We start from the raw sequence: 22,981 nt of genomic DNA, 5'->3' as shown, positions 1-22,981 counted from the left end.
AAGCAAACTCTTGCCATTACAGAAATCTTAACCAGCGCCTTCCCAGGCCAAGCGTGATGTACTCTCTCAATTAACTAACTGCCTGGTGCTGTGCCAGATCATAATGAGGTCTGAATATATAATAACCCAGTCGCTGTAACTAACCTCAGCTTCCCAAGAGAAGCAAGCCTTGTGCTGAGAAGTAACATTAACAGGCTATTTTAGATAGGACAGCGAGCACGAAACATGAAAAAGACAACTGCAAAGTTCATAAACCTCGAGCAAAGTTAGAGATTTGAAGAATATCTGTTCTTGGATATCTGTAGCATGGGTATAGTGGGATATGGGCCAAACATGGGCAATTGGGACTAGCTTAGTGGTTTTAAAAAAAAGGGCAGCATGGACAAGTTGGGATGAAGGGCCTGTTCCAACATTGTAAACCTCTATGACTCTTATATGACATTAATATATTTTGCCTTGTGATAGTGCCAAGTAAATATTTAGTTGGTTCCATGATAATGAAAGATCTACAACTGAATAAATGAATCAAAGTCCTGATTTCCTACACCCCACTCCCGTCAAAGTCACACACCATTTTGAGCTGGATACATAGTCATCTCTGCAGTGTCGTTGGGTCAAGGTCTTGAAATTACCTCCCCAACACTGCCATGAAAGCACAATCAGCAAAGGAATGCAATGGTTCAAGTAGAAAGCCTAATATCACCGAGATTGTTAAGAACATACACCTGAACACGAAAAGGCTATTTGGCCACAACAAACCCATGTGCTTCTGACGGATTTCTTTCTTTATGAGCATTTAATTGCTTCTTGAACCTAGTTACACTTCAGTGCCCTTTCCTTGGTAACCTTTCTACAAGTTTATTATCCTTTGGGTGATGAAGTTCTGCCCCCCAGCCCTAATTTCTCACTCTTAATGTCCAAATGTTTTTATTTGTATCCCTGAGCACATCAACCCTTCACCACAGTGAACATGGAGCAATTTGATTAATCACTGTAGCAATCTTTAATTAAGGTCACCATGAAGTTATTTCCTGCAAAACAAAATAAGTACGATTTACTTAACCTGTCCTCATGACTAACTCCCTCAACACTCAGTTTAAGCATCTGATGCACTCAAGTGCAACAAAACACTTCACATGATTAGGTGATCAGAAATGTATATTGTTCTGGTCACCCAATAAAGTTAGGGTCTGTCCAGCACCTTGTACAGCAAGGAGGAATTTGGTGTGGTGTGTAACTGAACTTTTGTTTATAGCCAGATGTATTTTTTCAGCTCATGTATTGTTGAACTTTGAGCGATTATTAATTCTTGCAGTGTCAGCCAGCCTGCCCCTTCAATTCCCATCCAGTGGGCCCCCTAGTGTAAGCCGCTCTGATTAACTTGTATCAGTGGGTCAGGAGCTGGTCCCTCCTGGGAATACTTGTTAAAAGTCACATCTGCTACATCATCAGTCCCAAACAATAATCACCTTTTCTATAATTTTAGCCATGTACTCCGTGCACTGGTCCTCAAGTCGGGAAAGCCTGAAAAGCTTTGCCGTCTTCCAAATGTTGACCACGTTGTCCTCGATCAGCATGGTTGCAAGGGTCTTCCCACATAGTCTCTTCAAGCCTGGCAGCAGATACATGTCAGCCACACACAGCACCTCATATACATTTTCCGGAGATAACTGGAAGCAGGAGAAAAATTTTTTAAAGAAGGGCTGTTTTACTCTAGTCAAGCCAATCCAAAACATTTTCTTTTTGCAGCTTGTCCATTTCCTTGTCCATAAGAAGCTTAAATTGTAAAAGGGTGACGGGCATCTGGAATTCACTGGCTAAGTTGGTGGTTGAGGCTCAAAAGCTCAAATCATTTGAAAAGGTACCTGGATCTGCATCTGAAGTGCTTTAGAGTCAGAGGTTTACAGTATGGAAACAGGCCCTTCGGCCCAACTTGTCCGTGCCGCCCTTTTTTAACCCCTAAGCTAGTCCCAATTGCCCGCGTTTGGCCCATATCCCTCTATACCCATCTTACCCACGTAACTGTCTAAACGCTTTGTAAAAGACAAAATTGTACCCGTCTCTACTACTGCCTCTGGCAACTTGTTCCAGTCACTCACCACCCTGTGTGTGAAAACATTGCCCCTCTGGACCCTTTTGTACCTCTTCCCCTCTCACCTTAAACGTAGAAGGCTAAAAATCAGGTGCTGGTAAGTGGGACTAAAATGAATGGCTAGTTTCTTTGTTTCCTTCTTTTTTGGCCTATGCAGACATGATGCATTGAATGGCCTCCTTCTGCCCTGTAACGTTTCTACGCTGCATGTGATTTTGCTAATCCACAGCCTCAAAAATCTATTTTAAGAAAAATGTGTTTGCTTGCATCTTGGTGCAAGCAATAAATTGTGTCCATCCAATTAGTGGTTTCACTACCTCTGCACCACCCCCCACCTACAGCCTCCGGCACTCACCTTCCCCAGCTAATCAGAAAACTTATCGACCTACCCCCAGGGTTTCATTAGTGCTGCCCTACATTCAATCATTAGAATTGCCCTTCACCGTCACTGGGTCGAAATCCTGGATCTCTCCTAACAACACTGTTGGTGTTCCTAAACCACATGGACTGCAGCCGTTCCAAAAAGGTGCCTCAACGCCACCTTCTCAAGAGCAATAAGAGATGGACAATAAATGCTGGCTCAGTCAGAGACTCCCAGACCCTGCGAACAAAAGTGCAGTAAGCTCATTTTCTCTCTCACACAAAGAGTGAGAGAATTCTTTCTTTCCCCAAAAAAATGCCAGAGGCGGGGGTGCGGGGTCAATTGGAGAGCGATAAGATTTTTATTAGACAAGGGTATCAAGGGATTTGGAGTTCTCTACACCCTAGCTATGACTGTAACACTACATTCTGCACTCTCTTCTTTCCTTCTCTATGAACGGTATGCTTTGTCTATAGCGTGCAAGAAACAATACTTTTCACTGTATACTAATACATGTGACAATAGTAAATCAAATCAAAAAAAGGAGGTGGAGGGTCAAATCAGCTATAATCCAATTAAATAGTGGAATAAACTTCAAGGAGTTGAATGGGCTTGTTCTGCTATTTTCCTATGACACATTATAGTGTAGGTTTTTAAGCCAGGGCCTGTGTATGGGAGGTTGGACATGCTGTTGTCTGCACTTTTCAGTTCCTGCTTTTATTGATCGCCACCACATTCTGCTGCTGTAAACAAATACAAAGCAATTTCTACAGCGATCACTGTTTCCTTTGGGTAGCTGACACTGCCATAACAAATGAGAAGTGCCTCTTGTAAACCAGGGCAGTATTTATAAATACATTCTACTTACTCCGCTTGAAAGCCAACTTGGGAGACTTTGCAGTCTGATTTCAAAATCTATAAATCATTACTGCTACCTAGTGGCTAATTCAAATCCTACACTGTGGAACCACTATAATCCCTTTTTGGAAAAGTAAAGCTGGCTGCATCTGCATCTCCACATCATGCATCTGTTTACACAAGGGACACTGACCCTGGCTATTTTCGTCCTTCTCACTGGTTTACGCCTGTGTTCTGCTCCTCTCTACAATGCAGCCACTATGACATTCCCAAACCAGGCTCAAATTGAGAGAAAAACTTTTAATTAGGTTTTAAGTTTAAGTTTATTTATTAGTGTCACAAGTAGGCCTACATTAACACTGCAATGAAGTTACTGTGAAAGTCCCCCAGTCGCCACACTCCGGCACATGTTCGGGTACACTGAGGGTGAATTTAGCACGGCCAATGCACCTAACAGCATGTCTTTCAGACTGAGGGAGGAAACCGGAGCACCCGGAGGAAACCCACGCAGACACGAGAACATGCAGATCCACACAGTGAGCCAAGTCGGGAATCGAACCCTGGTTCCTGGCGCTGAGAGGCAGCAGTGCTAACCACTGGGCCACAGTGTCGCTTCTATAATTATAGCTATAATGAGTGCATTGCTGCAAATTCAGAGAACAGTGAATGATCAATTGCTCCCAAAATAAGATGGAAAAAAGACTTCTTTATACAGTACCTCGCACATCCTCAGGGCTTCTCATTGGGTTACTTTGAAATGTGCGTACTTACTGTTATGTAAGCAAGCACAGCAACCACATTTATTCACAGCAAGATCCCACGGGAAGCAAACAAATGGATGGCCAGTTGAACTGGCTTTGAGAATGCTAATTGAGGAAGAGATATGGGTCAGGTCGTCATGAGAATTCATTGGTGCTGTGGCATCTTTCACTTTCACTTGAGCAGCCAGGTAGTGATTCAGTCTAACACGTCGACCAAAAAATGGGATGAGAGTCTCAGCCTGGCTTATGTATTGAAATCCTGGAGCTGGTCTGAAGTACAACCTTCTGCCTCGGCAGACAAAGTGGTGGCAACTGAGCCAAGCTGGTCAGTCAGGACTGCTTCCAATTTGCAAATCCATTTCCACTGCTTGCTTCGTACCAGTGCCCAGGGCACACAGCTCAGGTCTGATTTAAGGGAAAATTTTACCCCACATATAGCTCTGTTCCTGCACCACTTTTCCATAACTGTGTTAGAACATAAAACTGATAAACAAAATGCTCAACAACTTTCCAATAGATTTTCAGAATTAGACATGGTCCGAGGTTTACAGCATGGAAACAGGCCCTTCGGCCCAACTTGTCCACACCGCCCTCTTTTTAAAAACCCCTAAGCTAGTCCCAATTGCCCGCATTTGGCCCATATCCCTCCATACCCATCTTATCCATGTAACTATCTAAATGCTTTTTAAAAGACAAAATTGTACTCGCCTCTACTACTACCTCTGACAGCTTGTTCCACTCACCATCCTGTGTGTGAAAAAATTGCCCCTCTGGACATTTTTGTATCTCTCCCCTCTCACCTTAAACCTATGCCCTCTAGTTTTAGACTCCCCTATCTTTACGAAAGGATATTGACTATCGAGCTGACCTGTGCCCATCATTATTTTATAGACTTCTATAAGATCACCCCTCAGCCTCCTACGCTCCAGAGAAAAAAGTCCCAGTCTATCCAGCCTCTCCTTATAACTCAAACCATCAAGTCCCGGTAGCATCCTAGTAAATCTTTTCTGCACTCTTTATAGTTTAATAATATCCTTTCTATAATAGGGTGACCAGAAATGTACACAGTATTCCAAGTGTGGCCTTACCAATGCCTTGCACAACTTCAACAAGATGTCCCAACTCCTGTATTCAATGTCTTGACCGATGAAACCAAGCATGCTGAATGTCTTCTTCATCACTCTGTCCACCTGTGACTCCACTTTCAAGGAGCTATGAACATGTACCCCTCTTTGTTCTGTAACTCTCCCCAACGCCCTACCATTAACTGAGTAAGTCCTGCCCTGGTTCAATCCACCAAAATGCATCACCTCGCATTTGTCTAAATTAAATTCCATCTGCTTTTAGAATATTTCTCCACAGCTCCACTTTAATTTTTCAAAGGGTAATTGATATGCTAATTCCGCCCAACTACTACCACCAATAAATGCTTATTCTCTCTCCCCAATGCCCTCCCTCAACAAGTGCTGTTTTGCAATATATTCTAAACGTTCACACCAGATAAGCTTCTTTCAAAGGATCTTAACCGTGCTGAAGGAGGCTATTCGGTCCATCATGTTTATGAAGGGCTATCCAATGCTGTTTGCCATGTCAGAATTAAAAAGTAACAGCAATGGTTTGTATGGACAAGCTCTGGAAACACTGCCATTATTCAAAACCAACCTTCAAATGTGTACACTGAGTTTGAACAAATTAAGCAGAAACCTTGTGTTACCAAAGCTGACTGCAGAGAGGAAGATGCAATTTAGCTGGTTCCAGTGTTTTTGTACACATCTTAATTTTCACAATGAAAACCTGAACTCTAAACAAAAGGTAAACAGGTGTTCCCCAATCTCACAACACAGATTTATTTATTTAACTGTGGCACATTGGGGGGGAACTAATTTATTTAATATCTACCTGTACATAAAAGGTTTTTAATCAAAAAACGTTTACTTTGCCATCTCTGGGAAAATCTCTCAAACTGCTGAGCAAATTATTTTATGATTCAAGTTTTTTTTCAAAGTTTTAACTTATTGTCACAAGTCGGCTTACATTAACACTGCAACGAAGTCACTGTGAAAATCCCCTAGTCGCCACACTCCGGCACCTGTTCGGGTACACCGAGGGAGAACTTAGCACGGCCAATGCACCTAACCTGCACTTCTTTGGACTGTGGGAGGAAATCGGAGGACCCGGAGGAAACCCACGCAGACACGGGGAGAACGTGCTGACTCCGTACAGACAGTGACCCAAGCCGGGAATCGAACCCGGGTCCCTGACACTGAGGCAGCAGCGATAACCACTGTGCCGCCCCCAAGCAGATGTTCCAAAATATTTAGCATTCCTGGTTTACTGCGTCTTCAGCTATTCTCCAACAGTCGTGTCTTGTCATTGACAAGACATCGGCCTTGTCCTTGTGCCTCAACTCCAGAAAATGTTTCTGTTAATTGCTGCACCCAATCATACCTCAGTATCATCGCTGTAGATATAGTATAGGACTCGGATGAAGATTTCCTCCGTCATGTTGTGGAGTGTCACCATGGGGATACTGGGCTGACTCTGAAGTTCCTCGCTTTCGGAGAAATGATCCTGCAGCAATGCCCTGAAATAATCACTGCGACTGCAAAAAAATGCCTGCAAGCACAAAAACAAGATTAGCAACGTCAACCGTACGTACAGTCGCAGAGCCACACAGCTCACAGCACAGGTGGTGATTCATCCCATCATGTCTGTGCCAGTTCTTTGCTACAGCAACTCAAATCCATTCCCACGGCCTTGCTCTCGCCCCATCGCATCGCTGGGAACAACAGTGTACAAGGTTGAACAGCCGAATACTGGAGGCCTGAATCCATGGTCTGCAAGAGGGATGCGGGCGCAGGAGGAATAGAAGGAGCAGTCTCTGTCAATGCAGTGGTTGCAAAGGCTGCACTCGCTGGATCCAGGCTGCCTCCTATCCACTGACTGCTATGTCGCTTTAACCTGGGCTTCCGTGATGCGTCGCTGAAGCTGAGCCTCTCAGCAGGGGGCCAGGCCTGCTCTGTACGTCTCACCCTCGCTTCCCTCACTGGCTGTTGTGTCAGATTTTGATTTGATTTAATATTGTCACATGTATTAACATACAGTGAAAAGTATTGTTTCTTGCACGCTATACATACCGTTCATAGAGAAGGAAATGAGAGAAAATGCAGAATGCAGCGTTACAGTCATAGCTAGGGTGTAGAGAAAGATCAACTTAGTGCGAGGTAGGTCCATTCAAAAGTCTGACAGCAGCAGGGAAGAAGCTGTTCTTGAGTCGGTTGGTGCGTGACCTCAGACTTTTGTATCTTTTTCCCGACGGAAGAAGGTGGAAGAGAGAATGTCCGGGGTGCGTGGGGTCCTTAATTATGCTGGCTGCTTTTCCGAGGCAGCGGGAAATATAGACAGAGTCAATGGGCAGTGGAAGCAGTGGGAGCTCCAACAGTGGATGGAGGGCACTGATAACAGACTGAAAATGACTCGCGACTGAAATCAAGCTTATTTTGAAATTAAAATTACACAAAAGCTGGTGCAAAAGAAAAGCCAAGTCTAAATGGGAAAGGAGAGGCTGAAAAGTCCGACCTTTCCTTCGAATGTCCAATCAGAATACGCAGCATTTTATGGCGTGGTGCAGAGGTTTGTTGGCAGCAATCGAGAACCCGGCAGGTTCTCACACAGATGTACAAAGAACAAAGAACAAAGAAAAGTACAGCACAGGAACAGGCCCTTCGGCCCTCCAAGCCCGTGCCGATCCTGATGTCTCAACTAAACTAAAAAAGAAACCTTCTACCCTTACTCAGTCCGCATCCCTTTATTCTCTCCCTATTCATGCACCCATCCAAATGCCTCTTAAATGTGCCTGCTTCCACCACCATCTCTGGTGGCACGTTCTCTGTGAGAAAAACTTGCCCCGCACATCTCTCAAACTTTCCCCCTCTCGCCTTGAGCCTGTGCCGCCCTTGTAATTGACACAAATGTCTGGGATATGTTAGACACTGGCCACACCAGAACTCTCAACAGCCCTGTGTGTTCTGTCACGGGCAAGACAGCAATGTCTTGGGCACTGCAGGCCTTGCCAGACAAACTATCGGAGCTTTGCACTCAAGTTGTGCATACAGGAGAGTCTGTTTCCAGTGCTTTAGTGGCAGTATTACCGGACGAGTAATTAAGCCACCCAGGGTAATCTTGTGTGGGTGGTTGGGGGGGGGGGGGGGGGGGGCGGGGGGGACACAGGCTCAAAACCCATCATGGCAGCTGTTGGACTTTAAATTCAATTCGTAAAATCTGGAATTGATAGCTCATCTCCGTACTGGTGGCTACGAAACTACTGATTAGTGAACCCGTGTAGTTCAATAATGTCTTTGAGAGAAGGAAATCTGCCATCCTTACCTAGTCTGGCCAGGTGGCTGGAGCCACACCAATATGGTAGACTCGTAACTACCTCCGAAATGGCCTAGCAAGCCACTCTGTTCAAGGGCCATTAAGGATGGGCAACAATTGCTGGACTTGACAGCAACACCCACATCCAATAAAATAATATTTTTTAAAAACAGACAGATCCAGCAGGTTTATGTTGGGCTGATTGTGAACTGTGGTACTGAATTTTCCAACACTGCAAATGTTGCTCCCACTTAGTTTCATATTATTAGTGTTTTACTGACTTAAATATATGTTTATTTGCATAACTAATTTTTATACAGGAAAAAATACTTATTATTGTGGGGGGGTGGAATCTGTGGAATTTTTATAACACTGGACACAAGGCCACAGTATCACAAAGACAGCACATAATCTGGCATGCTCCTACTTCTGGAAATATAAGGCTGTCTGCGACCCCACATCAATGGGATCACCTCATTGTTCTTTTTAAAGCGTGGCACAAAAAATGTATGTACAATTATCTTTGTGACACACTGCATGCCAAAATAGGCATGTCAGTCAAAACACCAAATTAAATTTGAGTGACTTTTGAGAAAGAATACCAAATGTTCCAGCCAATGATGTTTTTGAAAACAGTTAACAACAGGCAGTTTCATAGAATCCCTACTACACAGGAGGTGACCATTCGGCCCATCGAGTGCACCAACCACAATCCCACCCAGGCCCTATCCCCATAACCCCATGCATTTACCCTAGCTAGTCCCCCTGACACTAAAGGGGCAATTTAGCATGGCCAATCCACCTAACTCACACACCTTTGCACTGTGGGAGGAAACCGGAGCACCCGGAGGAAACCCACACAGACACGTGGAGAACATGCAGACTCCACACACAGACAGTGACCCAAGCCGGGAATCGAACCCGGGTCCCTGGCGCTGTGAGGCAGCAGTGCTAACCACTGTGCCACTGAGCTTTCAGCACGAGCTTACGGACCTTGTGGCACAGGAAGATGTAGCCTTCAACTCTGAAGCTCAGATCAGGGTAACTGTTAAAGTTGTCGGTGCTGTCAAAAGGCAGCTCACCAAAACCAACCTGGAACAGAAAGAGCAAAATCAGACTGACATTACATTACAATTCAGGCACATACAATATTTAAAAAGACACAATACATTCTGCAGGGGAGGCTTTTTCATTTGATTTTGATTTATTTATTATTGTCACGTAATAGAATACAGTGAAAAGTATTGTTTCCTGCGGGCTCTACAGACAAAGCATATCGTTCATAGGGATGATGTGGAGATGCCGGCATTGGACTGGGGTGGGAACAGTAAGTAGTCTCACAACACCGGGTTGAAGTCCAACAGGTTTATTTGGAATCACCACCTTTCAGAGCGCTGCTCCTTCATCAGGTGAGTGGCTCTCACCTGAAGAAGCAGCGCTCCGAAAGCTCGTGATTTCAAATAAACCTGTTGGACTTTAACTTGGTGTTAAGAGACTTCTTACTATTTACAGAGAAAGGGAGGAAGCAGAATATAGTGTTGCAGGGCTTCTCAGAGAACAGTTTCCCCCTCTTTGCCTCGTCACCATTCCTCATTCGTCCCACCCCGCTCTAGCCAAAATTCAAGGTTACGCTTTAGTCTAACTAGAAGCCCGTATTGTGTAAATTCTGGGATGCAGGCGTTGGCTGCCCATCGCTAGCTATCCCACAGTGACAGCAGCGGGCCTCATTGTTAAACTGCGGCCATCCGTGTGCTTAGTAGCAGTTTGATAAAACAGAGTTATTTGCGAGGCAACATCAAAGGACAGTTAAGAGTCAACCACACCAGACTGGGTGAGGGCAGCAGGTTTCCTTCCCTAACCAGCTGGGTTTTTAACACTGATTATATTTTTAAAAATAAGCAAAACGAGTGAAAACGGAAAGTCTGGAGAACCCCAGAATTATGGCATGTGTGATAACACAGTGCCTTTAAGAAATATATTTATATCATGTTTCTTGTAAGGGGTATTTGTAGAATTCAGATCAGTTTTGCTGGGTGCCGATTTGTCTCGGAAAACCTTCAAATTAGCAGCTGGGAGCACAAGTACTCATTTTAGACATGGAGTGTTTGCTTTAAGCAGAGCTAACATACTTGTGTTTATTTAGCTTCCCCCTGCGGTTTCAGAATAGAGAGTAATTTATTAAGGGGAGGAGCTAAGCTTGCAGGAAAGAAAGGGTTTCAGTTTCATTTTAAAATACAAGCAGTTGCTGCCTGGACTGCCAGAAGAAAGCAGGGTCTCTCGCTCTCTCTGAAAAGGCCTCTCTGAGCACTCCAGGGCTGGTAACGTAAATCACAGCAAGTATGCTTGTGTTTTACTAACTAATTTTAAAGAAGGGGTTTGCGTCTATAAGAGGAGTTTTGCTTGAATTGAAACTCATAGCAATAAGTTAGCAGCTAAGACTTGTATCTTGTCATGTTTAAGTACTGTCCGATTGTTAAAAGGTTAAGCCAATTCATTTGTTGTGTGTTAAATAAAGTTTGTTTCGATAAAAACTTCCTAGTTTGTCAGTAGAATTGCACCTGGAGTGAAACATCTTATCCTCACACAAATGTCAAAATAGAACATTGTTAGGGTCTAGTCTGACTTCATAATGTACTTTGGGGTTTCTGATATGGTATCATAACACATGAGATTGGTGCAAGTTACTTGCTTGGATCCTTCAGTGACAGCCTTTTCACAAGCTTTCCTGATCTTGTGCAATATTGCAGTGAGGGAAGAGATTGGCAGAATCTGCATTGCATGTCGTACGGCTGGCTTTTCATAAGAGGCAGCATACTAAGCCAAGCTCCTACATCACAGTTACCGTTTGGAACAATGTTAGACAGTCTCTTACCAATTCCTACCCACCCACTTACTGGGCATAAAATATGCATGAAGATATCAATTACATATCCGTATTTTAGGCTTTAAATTAAATCATGTTTGTTATGTGGTATAATAATGAAGGAGCTTATGTGAATTATATCAGTAAAGTTATAAAGCTAAAACAGAATATGGATTCTTGAACAAACTTCCCAAGACGAATTTAATAATATAAAACATTCCAAGTCCATTTGTTCCCATATTGTTTACAAATGTGGGATGAAAATTAGGGGAGAATGTCAAAATAATTAACAGTCAGCTCTTAAAACTATTTTTATTTTAATTTATTCACTCATGGGTGTTGTGATTAGGCCAGCATTTATTGCCCATCCCTCACTTTCCCCGAGAACATAGAACTAAGAAGAACTTAGATTGTGAGATTTCAGTGCCACTATTGAAAATTAGAACCTACCCGCAGCTCAGCAGGCAGTGCACAGTCAGCAAGTATGGCCAGATCATCCTGCAGCCTGCAATTTTCACCAGGTTCCAATGTCAGAACTTTCACCCAGGTCCCAGGCTTTGAGGAAACTGCATTAAAAATAAAACAGGAAACGTAGCAACTACACCATCCATTTCCAAATTTTAAAAAAACTAACTCAGAAGACAGCCTGAAAAATGATCTGTTCTCATCTCCTTCAACCTGTTTCAGACCAGCAACTTCAAGAGCCTCTCGGAATCTATTCACATGCTAGCTGAGGGTGGTTGCCCGAGCTGGCTTCAGTGCTGTTCCATCTTTACTTTATTCTTCAGCAAAATAAACTGCGATCAGGAGGCAAGGTGGGTCCAGCAGATGACAAGGACCCATGACAACAGAACATTTTAATAATAAAACCAAAGTTTATTTCTCCTTTCTCTCTCTCCTTATGGGGAAAGTAACTCCACTGAGCATAGCAGCACAGGAATGTCCAGTGTGGGGCAATCCCAGAGGCAGAGCAAACTCCTATCGCTGTGTGCTGTGGCCTCAGCATCCCTGAGTTATCCTCATGTGTGCCTCACAGGTTAAAAGTGTGATTCTAAACCAGTCAACAGAGCAAGGTTTGAACTTTGGGCAGCGCGGTGGCACAGTGGCAAGCGCTGTTGCCTCACAGCACCAGGGGCCTGGGTTCGATTCCCGGCTTGGGTCACTGTTTGTGCAGAGTTTGCATGTTCTCCTCATGTCCGCATAGGTTTCCTCTGACACTCCAAAGATGATGTGGAGATGCCAGCGTTGGACTGGGATAAACACAGTTAGAAGTCTCACAACACCAGGTTAAAGTCCAACAGGTTTATTTGGTAGCACAAGCCACTAGCTTTTGGAGCACTGCCCCTTCATCAGGTGAGTCACCTGATGAAGGGGCAGCGCTCCGAAAGCTAGTGGCTTGTGCTACCAAATAAACCTGTTGGACTTTAACCTGGTGTTGTGAGACTTCTTACTGTGTTTACTCCAAAGATGTGCAGGCTCGGTGGATTGATCATGCTAAGTTGCCCCTTAGTGTCCCAAGTTGCGTTGGGAAGGGGGATTGGCCGTGGTAAATTGCCCCTTAGTGTCCCAAGTTCTGTATATTAAGGGGATTAACCATGGTAAATGCATGGGATTATCGGGATAGGGCAGGGAGAGGGCCTCTGTCAGAGAGTTGGTGCAGGCTCGATGGGCCAAATGGCCTCCTTCTGCACTGTAGGGATTCTATGATTCATTAATTAACTAGACTTGAAGGGATATTATTTTTCATCGTTTGTGCCTTTCACGGAGACAGCGAGTGTCAGCAAGCCAGAAGAGCAGGGGAAGACTCTGTGGCGTCCTGAGTCAATATTTATTAAGCAACCTGCATTTCCCCACCTCCATCACTACAATCTGGCCATTGCATTTTACAGGATTCTGCTGTGTGCAAAATAGTCGCTGCATTTTCCCATGTTACTAAAATGCCTCTAAAGCACTCTGGGGCATCCCGAGGTTGTTAGAAAAGGCTATGTAAACACATTGTTCTTTTTAGTTTTGGCAATTCAGGAGACCGTAATGGGAAGAGTAAGGGGCAGTTGAAGAAAACGTAAATATTTACTTTTTGAAAGAATGTGGGGAAAGCGAGTGCTGTAAAAACTTACCAAACTCGTACACCTTCTTGCATTTGCTTTCCAACTCACTGATGAGTTCTTCTAACTTGCACTGCTTGGCTAAGATTTTAAAATCTTCAACGTTTTCCACTTCAATATCCAATCGGCCTGTGGAGAAAAAAAATAGCCAGGAAAATTGGCAACCGCTCTCCTTATAAGGGACAAAGTTAGCTGCCACCTGGAAAAAGATAATAGTCAACACTTGCGAAAGGGACATCATTTCCGACGCACTTGATTGGTTCTTTAATAAAAAGGCAATGGGGACAATTAGGTAACATTACATAGATGGACGTTAATAGGTTTTTCACAGGGTGGTACATAATACAGTAAAATGTGGGAGCAGTTTTAAAGTTTATTTAGTGTCACAAGTAGGCTTACATTAACACAGTAATGAAGTTAATGTGAAAATCCCCTAGTCGCCGCACTCCGGCGCCTGTTTGGGTACACTGAGGGAGAATTTAGCATGGCCAATGCACCCTAACCAGCATGTCTTTTGGACTGTGGGAGGAAGCCGGAATACCTGGAGGAAACCCACGCAGACACGGGGAGAACGTGCAGACTCCGCACAGACAGTGACCCAAGCCAGGAATCGAAGCCGGGTCTCTGGCGCTGTGAGGCAGCAGTGCTCAGGGTGAAGAAATTGGCAGATTGAGATACAAAAAGCTGATTGTAGCAGGTGAACAATTGTTTTTTAGACCAGATAGAACCAAACACGAGGCAGCACCTTACTTACCTGTATAAAAATACTGAAGAATTGCCCTGAAAGCCATCGGGTTAATCTGTTGAAACGGGGAAAGATGAACAGCATGAAACAATCTTGTACTTTGAAGGCATAACAGAATTAGTCTGTCAATCATAAATAAAATACATTGATACCATACACGGTACCGAAATAGGTTTCTTTTAAACATTGCAAAGTTGAATGCATTTTCCCCTCAAGCTGAACTCAAGGGCAACTCAAGCTTAACAACACTCAAAATATGAAAGAGGGCCACCAGAGGGCAGCCAGCACCTTGAATTATGCCTCAGTGCAAAAGCCACGAGGTGAGCAAGTGGGGGAGAGGAGGAAAAGAAGGTGGGTTTTCACTGGTTAAGGAGTTCAATGATAAAAAGGAAAAGTCAGACACGAGAGGAAAGGGGCACCGAGGAATCAGAGGTCCACTGCAATTATTTATCTGGGTGGCACGGGGGCAGAGTGGTTAGCACTGTTACCTCACAGCGCCCGGGACCCGGATTCAATTCCCACCTCGGGTCACTGTCTGTGTGGAGTTTGCACTTTCTCCCCGTGTCTGCGTGGGTTTCCTCCGGGTGCTCCTCCCACAGTCCAAAAGATGTGCGGGTTAGGTGGATTGGCCATGTTAAATTGATCCTACCCTAGTGTCAGGGGATCAGCAGGGTAAATGCATGGAATTATGGGGATAGGGCCTGGGTGGGATTGTGGTCGGTACAGACTCGATGGGTCGAATGGCCTCCTTCTCTACTGTAGGGATTCTATTTATTCATTGGAAAGCTGCAATCTGAGCAGACAAGCATAAAGACTGAGGTGTGCAGATACAGAGGCGAGAACAAGCTAAGAGACCGAAAGAAAAAAGCATTTGGGATCCTTAGTGAAATGCAGAGGGATCAGGCTTAGCCACACTACATCAATGGTTGGGCTGCAGTTCGAACACTGGCCCTGATTTTGCAGTGAAGGAATAGCTTTCATCTTTCATCTTGTGTGTGACTGGCTGGGTTTTAGCAGGGTTATCAGCAGAGATTTCCAGTGAGCCGGCATCAGTTTGAATGCAGCCCCTTCAACAGGGAATCGCTGGCATCCGTGAGCAGGGTAAGCAACATGGAGGGTTCTCAACCAATCAGATTGAAGAACCCTCACAGACAGCAAAGCAGGAAGTAAAACACAGGAAAAACAAACTATAATTAAATCATTGCACAAGAAGCAAAATGAAGATTGGGACAAATACATGGGATTAAAGAAACAGGAAAAATAATACAAAGCAAGATCAGTTTTATTTTTGAGGGAATGAAACTCCAAGGTTGTTAACCTTCATCAGAGCCGAGGACAACAGAAAATAGGATGAGATTTATACAGGTGTGGTGAGGAGGGGAGGGATTATGGGAAAGTATCCCCTCTCCCATCACCACAACAGTATAAATATCACCCCATTTTGTATTGTCTTCAGCTCTGACGAAGGGTCATCCAGACCCGAAACATTGGCTCTATTCTCTCACCACAGATACTGTCAGGCATGCTGAGGTTTTCCAGCATTTTCCGTCTTTGTTTCAGGTTCCAGCATCCGCAGTAATTTGTTTTAATCCATGGTTGCCAATTTCATTTTTCAGGGCCAGAGAGGTAGCTCCGCTGTAATTACTGCTCATTATATTGTTAGAAATCCAGTTACTCCTGACCGAACAAGTTCTAACCTTTGCAGCTAATTTAGGAGCGAGAAAACTGGCTATTAGTCTGAGTTTATGCCATGACAGTGATCTACAGCACAGCCTTGCGCAGCAGCAGGGCACCAATGACAGCAAGTTCCAAATTCCCACGTTGAACTTTGCATGTAAAGTTATTTATTCGTCACAAGTAGGCTTACATTAACACTGCAATGAAGTTACTGTGAAAATCTCTTATTCGCCACACTCCGGTGCCTGTTCGGGTACACTGAGGGAGAATTTAGCATTGCCAATGCACCTAACCAACACGTGTGTGGATGCCAGAAGCTGATGCTAGCCTTACCCAAGTGAGGGGTGGCAGCCACACTGTCACTAGTAAAGTAAAATCCAACCTACTGTGTCCAGCTTTGGGCTCTTTGCCCGAGGAAGAATGTCAGGATCTTGGAAGGAGTGTAAGGAGAGATTCACTGGGATGATATTCAGGCCAAGAGAATTCATTTATGAGGAGCAACAAGGAGGCAAAGATGATGGAGCTGTTTAAAATTCTAAAATGCTTTTAAAAGGCAAGATGAGGGGAATCTATTTCCATCATTGGCGAGTTGGCAGCCAGAGAACACACTGCAGAAACTCATGGAGTTTTTCTCCTGCCATAACTTCGGCAAAAATCCCAGCGATTTGGCAGAAATGGCCATTTATCCGAGAAATCCACCCAACTTACTACAGGAAATCCAATAAATTCTGTGGAAATTCCAAACGCATATCTTAAGATCAACACCAAAGGAATGAAGGTAGAAATTCAGGTAATTTATTTTGGGCAGAGGGTTGGCAAGGACATGGAATGAACAACTACTAGCAATAGCAATAGCAGTGGGAGCAGAATGCACAAAAATTTTAAAAAGAAAAGCCAATACACATTTTGAATTGTTGAGGAATAGAATCACAGAATAGAATCCCTACAGTGCAGAAGGAGGCCATTTGGCCCATCGAGTCTGCACCAACCACAATCTCACCCAGGCCCTATTCCCATAACCCCACATCTTTACCCTGCTAATGCCCTGACACTAGGGGCAATTTAGCATGGCCAATCAACCTAACCCGCACACCTTTGGACAGAGGGAGGAAACCGGAGCACCCAAAGGAAACCCACGCAGACACGGGGAGAATGTGCAAACTTCACATGGAAAGTGACCCGAGATGGGAATTGAAACCGGGTCTCTGGTGCTGTGAGGCAGCAGTGCTAACCACTGTGCCACCCCATAATAGGACCATGAACTTTCATGACTTATTTCATGGGATGTCAGCGTCGCTGGCAGCGTTTACTGCCCATCGCCAACTGCCCTTGAAAAGGTGGTGATGAGCCACCTTCTTGAACCGCTGCAGTCTCTGGCTCTTTCAAAGAACCACAACAAAGCACATACTGGTGAAATGGTCACCTTCGGTGCTGTAAAAATGCTCCGGTGATAATATGCATCTTACCAGCGGGTGCTTGAGAGCTATCGCCTTTTTTCCCTTCCATTTTGTCTGAAACATTTCTGCGAAGTACGTCGAACGTGCGTTCAACACGCAGCGATGAGCTCGGAAGGTCTGCCCATGAACCAGGAAGGCAACATCACTAAAATACCCTTGTTCCAATAATCTGCTCATTGAAATGAAAACAAAAAGATAAGCGACAATATCTGCCAGAAACCATATTCATCTCTGTTTACCTTGTGCTCACAGAAAGAGTTTTAACAACACCAGGTTAAAGTCCAACAGGTTTATTTTGGTAGCAAATGCCATTAGCTTTCGGCGCGCTGCTCCTTCGTCAGATGGAGTGGAAATCTGCTCTCAAACAGGGCACAAAGACTGTGTGTCTCTCTGCCCTGTTTGAGAGCAGATTTCCACTCCATCTGACGAAGGAGCAGTGCTCCGAAAGCTAATGGCATTTGCTACCAAATAAACCTGTTGGACTTTAACCTGGTGTTGTTAAAACTCTTACTGTGTTCACCCCAGTCCAACGCCGGCATCTCCACATCATACCTTGTGCTCATCAGGTTAAGGAATGTCAGTGTTGCGAAATAGAACTACTTTGGAGGAACCTCAGTGTCACCAATCATTTCCAGGTTAGTGAAGCTCAGATAAGTTTTAAGTTTATTCATTAGTGTCACAGGTAGGCTCACATTAACACTGCAATGAAGTTACTGTGAAAATCCCCTAGTTGCCACACTCCGGCGCTTGTTCAGGGACACTGAGGGAGAATTTAGCATGGCCAATGCACCTAACCAGCACGTCTTTCATACTGTGGGAGGAAACGGGAGCACCCGGAGGAAATGCACACAGACACGGAGAGAACATGCAGACTCCACACAGACAGTGACACAATTGAACCTGGTTCCCTGGTGCTGTGAGGCAGCAGTGGTAACCACTGTGCCACCGTGCCGCCCCATAAGATAACAAAACGCTGTGATCTGTGCCAACTGTATGCTTTGCTCCTAAGCACACTCCTATTGTGACAGTCTAGTATTTTTTCTAATAAACATCAACCCATCCCTGCACCTGCCAGAGTGACAGGTGTGCCTTTTAAAGAGAGTGTTTAAAAGGCGTGGCAGAGGCACGGTGGGCTGATTGGCCTCTTCCTGCCCTGTAGGATCCTTCGGATCTACGAAGAGCCAACAGAGAAATTAGTCCATGAATAACATTAAAAATACACTAGCCATTTTAAATAGGTTGCTACATTCAAGTATGATTGCGCATTGATAGAAGACAGATTCATACAACTCAATAGCTCCTTTAAAAACTAAGTAAAGAATTTAAGAACTTATTTAGAATGGGGATCATGGACAATTTGCTGCCATATGGAGAGACTAAAGCAGATAGCACTGCAATGTTTAAGAGGAGGCTTGGAGTATACAAGAGGGAGAAAGGAATGAAGTGATATGGGGCAAAATGGGAATGGTAATTTAGAGTAAGAGGAAGAGGAACGCGTGGAATGTAAATAACAGCTCTGACTAGTTAGACTGAATGCTGTAGGTTCTATGTCATACCAATTACAGCCAAATTAGGAACAGTTAATTTTCCCGAGGCAAGAAAAGGATAGAAACATCCCAAACTAATTGCCCACAGGATACTTCTGTGAGAGCAGGAAGGAGGATGTGGCGTAGCGTCCATATTTATGGTGCCTCTCATATCGCCAGCATACCTTTCCTAATTCATACCAAGTGTGTAATTACGACATATAAAAAGAAACTTCAAACCCATCATTCTGGGCTGTATTTGAACAGGGATCTCAGAGTAAAATGTGGTGGTTAACCAGTTTCATCACCCATCCCGTACTCATGGATAACACATTGCACTGCTCATAGAACATAGAACAGTACAGCACAGAACAGGCCCTTCGGCCCACGATGTTGTGCCGAGCTTTATCTGAAACCAAGATCAAGCTATCCCACTCCCTATCATCCTGGTGCGCTCCATATGCCTATCTAATAACCGCTTAAATGTTCCTAAAGTGTCTGACTCCATTATCACTGCAGGCAGTCCATTCCACACCCCAACCACTCTCTGCGTAAAGAACCTACCTCTGATATCCTTCCTATATCTCCCACCATGAACCCTATAGTTATGCCCCCTTGTAATAGCTCCATCCACCCGAGGAAATAGTCTTTGAACGTTCACTCTATCTATCCCCTTCATCATTTTATAAACCTCTATTAAGTCTCCCCTCAGCCTCCTCCGCTCCAAAGAGAACAGCCCTAGCTCCCTCAACCTTTCCTCATAAGACCTACCCTCCAAACCAGGCAGCATCCTGGTAAATCTCCTCTGCACTCTTTCCAGCGCTTCCACATCCTTCTTATAGTGAGGTGACCAGAACTGCACACAATATTCCAAATGTGGTCTCACCAAGGTCCTGCACAGTTGCAGCATAACCCCACGGCTCTTAAACTCCAACCCCCTGTTAATAAAAGCTAACACACTATAGGCCTTCTTCTCAGCTCTATCCACTTGAGTGGCAACCTTTAGAGATCTGTGGATATGGACCCCAAGATCTCTCAGTTCCTCCACAGTCTTCAGAACCCTACCTTTGAATAGAATAGAATAGAATAGAACAGTACAGCACAGAACAGGCCCTTCGGCCCACGATGTTGTGCCGAGCTTTATCTGAAACCAAGATCAAGCTATCCCACTCCCTATCATCCTGGTGTGCTCCATGTGCCTATCCAATAACCGCTTAAATGTTTCTAAAGTGTCTGACTCCACTATCACTGCAGGCAGTCCATTCCACACCCCAACCACTCTCTGCGTAAAGAACCTACCTCTGATATCCGTCCTGTATCTCCCACCACGAACCCTATAGTTATGCCCCCTTGTAATAGCTCCATCCACCCGAGGAAATAGTCTTTGAACATTCACTCTATCTATCCCCTTCATCATTTTATACACCTCTATTAAGTCTCCCCTCAGCCTCCTCCGCTCCAGAGAGAACAGCCCTAGCTCCCTCAACCTTTCCTCATATGACCTACCCTCCAAACCAGGCAGCATCCTGGTAAATCTCCTCTGCACTCTTTCCAGCGCTTCCACATCCTTCTTATAGTGAGGTGACCAGAACTGCACACAATATTCCAGATGTGGTCTCACCAAGGTCCTGTACAGTTGCAGCATAACCCCACGGCTCTTAAACTCCAACCCCCTGTTAATAAAAGCTAACACACTATAGGCCTTCTTCACAGCTCTATCCACTTGACTGGAAACCTTTAGAGATCTGTGGATATGGACCCCAAGATCTCTCTGTTCCTCCACAGTCTTCAGAACCCTACCTTTGACCCTGTAATCCACATTTAAATTTGTCCTACCAAAATGAATCACCTCACATTTATCAGGGTTAAACTCCATTTGCCATTTTTCAGCCCAGCTTTGCATCCTATCTATGTCTCTTTGCAGCCTACAACAGCCCTCCACCTCATCCACTACTCCACCAATCTTGGTGTCATCAGCAAATTTACTGATCCACCCTTCAGCCCCCTCCTCTAAGTCATTAATAAAAATCACAAAAAGCAGAGGACCAAGCACTGATCCCTGCGGCACACCGCTAGCAACCTGCCTCCAATCCGAAAATTTTCCATCGACCACCACCCTCTGTCTTCGGTCAGACAGCCAGTTACCTATCCAATCGGCCAACTTTCCCTCTATCCCACACCTCCTCACTTTCATCATAAGCCGACCATGGGGGACCTTATCAAACGCCTTACTAAAATCCATGTATATGACATCAACTGCCCTACCTTCATCAACACACTTAGTTACCTCCTCAAAAAATTCTATCAAATTTGTGAGGCACGACTTGCCCTTCACGAATCCGTGCTGACTATCTCCTGTAATCCACATTTAATGTATAACACAGGCTGATTGGACAGCATGTGTGGCACAAGCAAGCAGGACATGGCCAGGCTGGGAAGTAGTGAGCAAGGCAATTCACCTGACTATTTGCCTGGCCTGATTCTCTGGACATGACCAGTCTATTCTAATATTAGCATCGATTAGGGCACAGCAATTAGCAATGCTAATAGAACGCTACAATTATTTGATTTGATTTATTATTGTCACATGTATTAACGTACAGTGAAAAGTATTGTTTCTTGCGCGCTATACAGACAAAATATACCGTTCATAGAGAAGGAAAGGAGAGAGTGCAGAATGTAGTGTTACAGTCATAGCTAGGGTGTAGAGAAAGATCAGCTTAATGCAAGGTAGGTCCATTCAAAAGTCTGACAGCAGCAGGGAAGAAGCTGTTCTTGAGTCGGTTGGTACGTGATCTCAGACTTTTGTATCTTTTTCCCGAAGGAAGAAAGTGGAAGAGAGAATGTCCGGGGTGTTTGGGGTCCTTAATTATGCTGACTGCTTTGCCGAAGCAACAGGAAGTGTAGACAGAGTCAATGGATGGGAGGCTGGTTTGCGTGATGGATTGGGCTACATTCATGACCTTTTATAGTTCCTTGCGGTCTTGGGCAGAGCAGGAGCCATACCAAGCTGTGATACAACCAGAAAGAATGCTAACCAGAAAGAATGCTAACCAGAAAGAATGCTAACCAGAAAGAATGCTTTCTGTGGTGCATCTGTAAAAGTTGGAGAGAGTCGTAGCTGACATGCCAAATTTCTTTAGTCTTCTGAGAAAGTAGAGGTGTTGGTGGGCTTTCTTAATTATAGTGTCTGCATGGGGGAACCAGGACAGGTTGTTGGTGATCTGGACACCTAAAAGTTTGAAGCTCTTGACCCTTTCTACTTCATCCCTGTTGATGTAGACAGGGGCATGTTCTCCTTTACGCTTCCTGAAGTCGATGACAATCTCCTTCGTTCTGTTGACATTGAGGGAGAGATTATTGTTGCTGCACCAGTTCACCAGATTCTCTATTTCCTTCCTGTACTCTGATTGAGATCCGACCTACTACAGTGGTCTTGTCAGCAAACTTGAAAATCGAATTGGAGGGGAATTTGGCCACACAGTCATAGGTGTATAAGGAGAATAGTAGGGGGCTGAGAACACAGTCTTGGGGGGCACTGGTGTTGAGAATTATATGCAAACAAAAGTTTTATTATAATTGATCACGCGTCAATGTTTTCTTTCTGGAGGTTAATTTATGCAAGTTGGGTTCACGTTACGCTGAATATATTGCCATAGAATTTGGTTCCACAGACCAGAGGAGAGCTGTATGTGTTACACTGCATGAGCGAGGGAAGCACAGCCAGTCCAAGAAACAACTAGTAAATTTCAAATGATTTTACACTCAAATTTGTTCTACTTCAAGCTTATCAAGTACCCACAGGTCCAAAAGTTTCCAAGAATACTTTTCAAACCTGGCCCGGTATCACACTGGAACTGTATTTCAATACTGTTGTGTTTAGCCGAGGGAACTGCTCTGTTGCTACGCATAACAGGGTGAGCTTAATAGTTCCAAGGGTTAGAAGTGTGTGCTATCCAATAACACATTAAATTTTCTGAACAGCATACATTGTTAAGGGATTATGATACCAACATTTACATTAAAACATTTTATTTTAATTATGCACTCAAGTATCTTGATTTGGGACTTGTATCTGCAACTTCCTGATTCAGAGGTAACAATACTAGCTACTGAGCCACAGCTGACCCTTGTCATACAAGACTCGAGTGGGTATGAA

General features: G+C 44.3%; 1 protein-coding gene across 5 annotated transcripts in view; it reads right to left on the bottom strand.

The window, feature by feature from the left end:
- Positions 1–22,981, bottom strand: part of abtb1 (ankyrin repeat and BTB (POZ) domain containing 1) — a 51,258-nt gene that overhangs the window by 4,383 nt on the left and 23,894 nt on the right. For 3 of the 5 annotated variants that reach the window (XM_078209966.1, XM_078209965.1, XM_078209968.1), the window contains 7 exons: positions 17,306–17,465; positions 14,172–14,217; positions 13,430–13,546; positions 11,763–11,878; positions 9,443–9,541; positions 6,521–6,688; positions 1,470–1,670 (listed from right to left, as the gene is read on the bottom strand). In XM_078209966.1, the coding sequence (XP_078066092.1) occupies positions 1,470–1,670; positions 6,521–6,688; positions 9,443–9,541; positions 11,763–11,878; positions 13,430–13,546; positions 14,172–14,217; positions 17,306–17,465 (907 nt within the window). The remainder of the gene's footprint in view (positions 1–1,469; positions 1,671–6,520; positions 6,689–9,442; positions 9,542–11,762; positions 11,879–13,429; positions 13,547–14,171; positions 14,218–17,305; positions 17,466–22,981) is intronic. The other 2 variants (XM_078209969.1, XM_078209967.1) reach the window with 1 other exon arrangement.

This window comes from Mustelus asterias, chromosome 3, assembly GCF_964213995.1.
Source record: "Mustelus asterias chromosome 3, sMusAst1.hap1.1, whole genome shotgun sequence".
NCBI classification, from domain to species: Eukaryota; Metazoa; Chordata; class Chondrichthyes; order Carcharhiniformes; family Triakidae; genus Mustelus; species Mustelus asterias.
The sequence above is the reverse complement of the archived record's forward strand: the minus strand, read 5'-3'. Positions and strand labels throughout refer to the sequence as shown.